The 8,273-nt window shown below is 35.8% G+C and overlaps 1 protein-coding gene and 1 pseudogene across 1 annotated transcript; one reads left to right on the plus strand and one right to left on the minus strand.

The window, feature by feature from the left end:
* Positions 1,730-3,117, minus strand: LOC104772611 (annotated as a pseudogene).
* LOC104772612 lies at positions 6,268-7,950 on the plus strand. Its single transcript, XM_010497206.1, has one exon. The coding sequence runs from the start codon at positions 6,268-6,270 to the stop codon at positions 7,948-7,950; it is 1,683 nt and encodes a 560-aa protein (XP_010495508.1).

The following is an 8,273-nucleotide window of genomic DNA, read 5'->3' on the forward strand; positions in this document are numbered from 1 at the left end:
ATAATAAACAAAGAAGTGTAAAATATAAAGGTATAAACATAGAGGTATGAAACGAATAGGTGCAAAAATTAAGGGGCATTCTCAAAAATGCCTCTTTTTCCATACCCATTTTTAAAAATATCCCTTCATATTGACCATTTTTAAAACTACTCCTCTTTATATACAAAATGACCAAATTACCCTTTTTTGAGTGACAACAAAAATGTACAGTCATCAAAATCGAAAATATTTTCCCGCCAAAAAATTTTTCGCCAAAATTTTTTTTTCCCGCCAAAATTGAAAACTTTTCCCGTCAAAAATTATTTTTTTCCTGCTAAAAAAAATTTTCCCGCCAAAATCGAAAATTTTTCCCGCCAAAAATATTGAAATTTATACCTTATAAAAACATTGTAAACACTTTTAAAAACCTTTTAAAAGTGTTTACAAAGTTTTTAAAAAAGTTTTTAAACACATTGTAAACGCTTTTAAAAACCTTGTAAATGCTTTTAAAATAAAAGCGTTTACAAGGTGTTTAAAAATCTTTTAAAACCCTTTTAAAAACTTTTACAAGGTTTTTAAAAACATTGTAAAAGCGTTTACAAGGTGTTTACAAACCTTTTAATTTTTTTAAAAAAAACCATTTGAAAACCTTTTAAAAACCTTATAAAAACCTTTTAGAAACCTTGTAAAAATCTTGTAAAAGCGTTTACAAGGTGCTTAAAAAACCTTTTAAAACTCTTTAAAAAATCTTGTAAAAGCCTTTACAAGGTGTTTATAAGGCTTTTATAAGGTAGAAACCTTATAAAACATTTTAAAAACCTTGTAAATTTTTTTTGGCGGGAAATTTTTTTTTGTCGAAAATTTTTATCAAATTTTTTTTGACAAAAAAATGTTTGGCGGGAAATTTTTTTCGAAAAATTTTTAGAGGAAAAATATGTCGGAAATTTTTTTGGCGGGAAAATTTTGTTTTTCTTTTTATTGATTAAAATATTTTTCATCTAAGGGTAAAATGGTCATTAAAAATTAAAGGAGGGCAAAAATAAAAATGGCCAAAAAGAGGGTATTTTTGAAAAGGGGTATATCAAAAAGAGTATTTTTAATAAATTGCGATTTTTGAAAGATGGAGGTACAATGAAGAGATGCAAAAATTAATAGGTGCGATTTTTCAAATATGAGGTACAACGAAAAGACACGATTATTTGAAAGAAAAAAACTTGCAACTGTTGGGATCATTAATAATTTTTAACCGTTAGATGAAATAATAAAACTAATCTCATCCGTTGGATTAAAGTTGACACAAAAAAGTGAGTTTGCTATTATATATAGATTTCTGAAACAGTAAATGAAATCTGTTAGATAATTTTATTAATAATTTTGAAAATATTTTTTATTATTTTATAAACTAATATAAATATTTTTTTTGTTAATTATTAAATTAAATAATATGTATTGATTAAATAAGTATATAGAGATTAGTCTAAAATCATATTGATTTGTTGCAAACGCCCCGTTGGGGTTTGATGCGATTGTGATTCTTTATTATTATTATTTTTTTGTGGCTTTGTTATTAATGAGTTCCATTTTATTATTAATAAATTTTTTATTAACTTTCTTTTTCATTTGTATTTTGTTAGTTTATGACTTTTTGTCATGGACATATGTAATTCCAACATTGACAAAATCAGCATGAGATTAAGGTGAAACTAACAAGAGAAATAATGAATTGAACATTGACAAAATCAGCATGAGATTAAGGACAAAGACGGTTCCTGCCAGGTCCCCCAAAGTATAAGTGGGGTTCTTCCATATATGTTCTCCGGTAGAGCTTTGTAGAGTAACAGTTGCCCTCATCAACGTATTGGGATAGATATTTAGGGTATTTGATCTGCAAGGAATAGTCCTTGATTCTAAGGTTGGTGTGGTAACACTCCCCATTGAAGTTTCTGTGTGTGGCTTCTTCCATATGTTAGGGCTATGGACTTCTCCACCCCACTGCACAGCGGTTGCGCTGTGTTTGAGGCTATTAAACAGTGTACCCGGCCAATAACCCATCACTTTGTTTCCGCAAGTCAACCACCAGTTCCCGCTGTTTGGATCCTGCAAATACCGTCGACGGTGAAACATATATTATTGGACTGTCCGTTCCAAAAAAAACAAAAAGAAGACTCTATATAGCTTATTTTTGGGGGATTCACCAATACAAATATACGAAAAGTGTGTCAATATGTTTTAGTCGTGTGTGGGACTTTTATAAACTAGAAAATGTTACCAGGAACACGCTAACGGTGATGAAATATTGCTCGTGCGAGGAACTCGAAACAGGTTCAACAGCTGCACCAAGGGCAAAACTTTTAGTTGTTTGCACAAAACCCGCGCATAAGAGGTTTATGCACCCTGTGTTTTTGTATCCATCTTTCTGAAAATCCAAATAGATCAAAGAGTAATTATTAACTCACGTAACGGATTTAAAATGTTTCAAAGTTGTTAAATATTGTATAGGTGTTACGCACAGTCCATGAGATGAAGAGACGTGTGCGGTAGTCTCCAAAAACGGCTGGATTCACCTGAAATAGGTTTTATTGTCAATTAGTTAACGGTTTAGTTTTAAAGGAAAGTAACAAAACGTACCATCCAACCAGCTTCTAGGCTCTCAAAACTATCTGAGACACCACCAACCAACCATATCTGAGCAGAGCTGTAGTCGCTAGCCTGAACCCTCGGAGGGTTCCAAACATTTATATCAGATTGAGCTCCAACAAAATTGAACCCTAAGGCGACAATAAATGCGTCCTGTATCATCAACAAAGAATAAGGTGTTTTTAGTTAACAAATGAAGATTTTATTAGTTTTTGATCAAAAAAGGCTTCTAATCTGGTTTAGTTGTGGTAACTAGAAGTCTAGAAGTCTTAATTTCACTGATTAATTCATTTTTTTTAACAAAAAACAGTGACTAATTCAATATATTTTGTTTTATTGCCAAAATTTGGAAATAAAGTTTTGGAAACTATATGAAAATTTCATGGTATAAGTTGTACCATATAACCAAAACCCCCTAAATTGAAATAGAAAATCAGAAATTAGAAAAAACTATTAGCAAAATAAAATAAATTGACTTTATTCATTTAACACCTTATACATTGTACGTACCGACCGAAAGTATGGGCCGACTTGGTTTCTTTTCTCAGCTGTTATATTGAAATTTCCCTTGTGCTGAAGTGCGTTGTCGAGATAACTATATCTACGAGGAGTTTTTCTCCCAAAATGAGACGGTGAAGAAGCTCTGCTTATGTCTTTTCTACTAACTCTATGAACTGGTATTGTCCCAATGGGACAGGTTCCAGATTTTAACCAAACCTGAGACGTTATTTGTATTTGTTCTGAAGAACCGTTGTTTGGAATTTTAGTCTTCTTTTCATCAAATTCAACACTCGGTTTCATCTGCATGCAAAAATGTTTTTTTTTTTTTTTAAACAAGCTAGGCATGCATGCCTCTGTATAAATGAACAACTTACACGTAATTTTAGTATAAAAACCAAATAGGTGGGTGTAGAATTTGTTTACCTGAATCTTATGGTTCTTTAAAGCGGGATGGTCAAAGGCATGTTGTTTGTAGATATCTATACAATCTATGATATCTCCATCTTCACTCTACAATGTATGATCGATTTTTGGAACTCGATCATAAACGAAAAATATATACACAAGATGTTATATATTTGCTTTCAGGTTAAGTCCATACCTTGATTGTCTTCAACGCAGGCTTATTAAGAGCCTTCAGTTTCATGTCGATATCTAAAGACCCTTTCCCATAGGCTTCACTGTAAAAGCCAAAAAGAATCACAAACATTAAGAACAATCTCATCTCGGTCTTTCTCTTGTTTTTTTTTTTCTAGATTGAAGGATGTAGACTTTGAATCTTGAACCTTCATACTTATAGAGTTCACAAACGGAAATGGTTTATTTTTTAATTAATATTATTATTATAAGTATCCACACACAAAGATTGAAAAACGGAAACCTCATATCTACTTATTAAATAATCATCTGCAGCTTTGGAAAATATTTGGTCAACTTTTTGTGAAACTCAGCTCAACTTACCAAATATGAATGCTTCTGTAATTATTAGCTACTCTATTTTGTTTTGACTTTTTATTTTAGTTGCATCCAAATTAATGCTTTGACTATCTTTTTTTAACGGTTACTCATATTTAATCCTTCTCGCTAATTTTCCTTTGAAATCGATGCTTTCTTTTGATTGACATATCACGATATAATATTCATTTCGTTTCCCAATTCAACACAATTAAGCAAAGCGATTAGGTTAGTGAATTTTTTTTTTTGAGAAAATTAATATTTATGCCAAGAACAGTAACTAACTTTATCACAAATGTCACTTTCTTCAAAAAAAATTTCCCGGGTGCCACATCTCCTATTTTTTATGATGGATTTTTCTCTGTGAAAAGAAAGACTTTCCTTATGATTTTTTTTTGTTTTTTTGCTAGGTAATTTTTAAAAATATACCACATTGCATATAAACCTTTTCAATTATATCACATTCGATTAACCTTTTGAAATCTACCAAATTGAGTTACAGAAAATGACGTTTTTACTCTGAGTTGTTTGCTGCGTGCGAAATAAAATAGGTGGTCGGCGAGTCAGTACAACTCATGATTTGGCATTAATGACATGGGTAAGTGAAATTGGCATTAATAGCGGACAAAGAAGTGGAATGCTGGGTAAAAAGAAGCATTAGAGTATTAAAAATAAAATATTAAAATTTCTTGTTTTTAACGGACAAGTTGCTTGCGTTTAATATAAGGAGAAGGATTGAGAGTGTTTTTGTGGTGGACGAAGACACTGGTACGAAGGTATGTGAACATTTATTGTGGAAGTATAAATCTTTGTACGAAGGTATGGAAACAAAGATTTTTATTTCAAGTGTTTTGATAGCCAGTTGGTATGTTCGTTGTGCTGCATTAAATGTCCATCTTATGATAGTATAAAAAGAACAATTTTTGAAAATGTCGTAACATGTTTTAGATGGCATTTGTAGGTGATGGAAGAAAGTGTTTGTGTTTTAGTTGGGGACTGGACTTGTGCAACAAGCGGGATTTGGAAGTTTGTTCCTCGCGTGGGAGAATTGGCAAGGTGTGTAGGGTATAATCAAGGGACGACATTGGTAGAGTTGGGAGAGAAGGTTGCAAAAGCGTTCAGGGTGCGCTTATGGGAGACAAAATTAATCTTGAGCTTTTGCTTTAAAGGAGAAGCGGGTATTATGAGTCAAGGAAAATGGCCCCCTGTTGCGTTAAAATCAGAAATTGATTGGAATCAGTTCAAGGGGTTGATGGCGGATTACCCAGGACTATATCTCTATGTGAGTTTTAAAGGTTCGGCTGATGGAGAAAAGAGTGACGATTTTGTGTGCGCTGGTATGGTTGCGGATGAAGGAGATGATGGGCTTGATGATGAAGTTTTGATGGCGTTTGTGGAGGAGGTAGAAGCAAGTCATAAGGCAAGGATAGCTGAAAGGGTGGAGAAGGATAAACAGGGGTTTGTCCACAATAGTTCCGTTGGTGGACAAGCATAATCAGGGGTTGCCCACTAGCATCCCGTTGGTGGAGAAAGATAATCAGGGGTGTCCACAAGAGCTCCGTTGGTGGACCAGGATAATCAGGTGATGTCCACTACAGCTACGTCGTCAGACAATGGGATTGGATTGGACAATAATTGTGAAGCGGGTCTATATGAGGTTAATGTGGTTACTGCATTAGAACCTGAGAACAATGTAATGGTGGGTGACCATGTTGAGGTGGTGGTCAATGGGGAAGATCGGCTTTGTGATGTACCGGTTTCTGATATGAGACAGATGGGGACAATATGATTAATGTAGACATTAGTCAACTCAAGTGGTGATGTTGTAGGTCCATTGTCCACTGTAGAAGAAGCAGTGGACAATCTCATAGTTGGGGATAGCAGTCCAGAATATGATTACGATGAGTGGACTGAACGGATTAACAAAGAGTATCCTCCGGACTGGGATCCTAACATGGTGAGGACAGGTGTAACTGATGATGAAGATGAGGGTGTGGTTCTTGTAGAGGGGAACTCTAGCGGCATCCCAATGAACAATGCGATAGTAGCAGTGGGTTCATCGTCTAGTTATCAATGTTCGGATGCTGATTTTGTTGATTTTGTTGGAGGACTTGTGATAGATGAAACTGACCCTTTATTATTGACGCTCCACCATGCCATGATAATATGAGAGGCTTGCCAAGCCATGAAAGAAACATGGATTTGAAAAGAGCGGGTGATGCAATATATGTAGGTAGAATATTTTCCGATAAGGTCGAGATGCACAAGGCGCTATCACTTTATGCTATGAAGAGGATTTTCTGCTTCGGTATAGTTGCTTCCGACAAAACAAGAGTAATTTCAGCCTGCGTGGACAAGAATTGTGGTTGGAGGGTTTATGCTGTCACTCTTCCAAACACCTTGAATTTGGAAGTGAGAACCGTTACAATGGAACACAACTGCGACGTTACGGCTAGGTCTAGATATGGTTCAAAAGCAACGGCAAAGATATTGGCTGGACTTTTGCGAGGCAAATTTGCAAATGGGAAAAAAGGACCAAGGGCATGCGAGTTACTAGAAATGGTATTGTCAGAGTTGAACGTAACGATATCGTACATGAAAGCCTGGAACGCTAAGGATTTGGCTGTTAATGCTACACGAGGAACTAAAGAAGGAAGCTTCGAATTTCTGTCAACGTATCTACACCTAGTTAAGTCAACAAACCCTGGGACAATAACAGATTTGCATACGACGGTCGACAAGAAGGGTAACACTTTGTTCAAATATCTGTTCTTCGCATTTGGGGCATGTATTGATGGGTACAAGTTTCTTAGGAAGGTTATAGTGATAGATGGTACAGCGATGAAGGGTAAGTACAAAGGCTGTTTGGTAGCAGCTAGTGGCCAGGATGGAAATTTGCAGATTTATCCACTGGCCTTTGGGGTAGTGGAAGTGGAGAATGATGCTGGGTGGGTGTGGTTTTTGAAGAATCTATCGAAATTTGTTCCAGATGAAGAAGACCTTGTTTTCGTATCTGATAGGCATGCTTCTATCCATTCTGCACTCGCAAAAGTGTATCCTCTAGCACATCATGCAGCATGCTCCGTTCATCTTTTTCATAATGTTAATCACAAATTCAAAAGCGGCGGTCTGGCTAACCTTGTCTCAAAAGCAGGGAGAGCATATACAGTTGGTGATTTCCGTTATTGGTTGAGGCAAATCGAGGAAACAAAACCAGAGTGTGCGGAGTATCTACTTAAGATTGGACTACCACATTGGACACTTTCACACTTCCCTGGCAACTGTTACAATTTGATGAGTAGCAACATCTCAGAGTCACTGAACGCCGCAATGCAAAAAGCTGTTGATTATCCGATAGTGTCAATGGTAGAGTTCATAAGAGCAATGTTGATGAGGTGGTTTTGGTGTAGAAGGACATTCGCTGGGAAGACAAGGACAAGGTGTACACCAAAAATTGAAGAATTGTTGATTGACCATCTGAAGGAGTCACTCAATTGTGCGGTCAATGGAGCTACTGACTGGATTTACCAAGTGAACGAAGGGATTGGGTGTGAGTTTACAGTTGACCTTGAGAAAAAAACATGTACTTGCAGGGTTTTTGACGTACTTATGGTACCTTGCTGTCACGTTCTGGCTGCTGGTCGAATAAGAAACATTGACCCATACACACTTATAAGCCGCTGTTATTTCGTTGGACCATGGAGGGAAAAGTACAAAGGAGTTGTAATGCCTCGTCCAAATGAGAAAGACGTGGACATCCCAGAAGAATTGACAGAGGTACCTGTAAACCCACCAAGGACAAAGCGCCAAGGGGGAAGGCTAAAAAAGAGAAGGATTCCATCACAGGGTGAAGTTCATCATGTAAGTCACGCTATTTAAACATTTATGTCCACTCTTATGAAACATGGTCCATTTAACTAACCATTTGTTGGTTGGATATGAATGTTTTCCAGAAGAAGAAGGGAGTAACAAAATGTGGGAGATGTTTTGGACAAGGTCACAACAGGAAAATATGCTCGATGCTAATTTGAAGAAATGAAGATTGGTTAAGGAAGTGTTGTTTGAGATTCCATCTTTTGGATGCTGATGGATTTTTCACTTTGAGTCCCTTATTATTTTGTCTACTATGGTTGTAAGATTTAATGTCCTTCAGCTTTTGGGAACTCTTTCGGTTAGTAATGGCTGTTATTTTGTCTACTATG

This window comes from Camelina sativa, chromosome 20 (genome assembly GCF_000633955.1).
Source record: "Camelina sativa cultivar DH55 chromosome 20, Cs, whole genome shotgun sequence".
Lineage (NCBI taxonomy): Eukaryota > Viridiplantae > Streptophyta > Magnoliopsida > Brassicales > Brassicaceae > Camelina > Camelina sativa.

What these genes read in the sequence shown, in the direction of transcription:
- LOC104772612 (XM_010497206.1), top strand. Translation starts at nt 6,268, where the DNA reads ATGGATTTGAAAAGAGCGGGTGATGCAATATATGTAGGTAGAATATTT.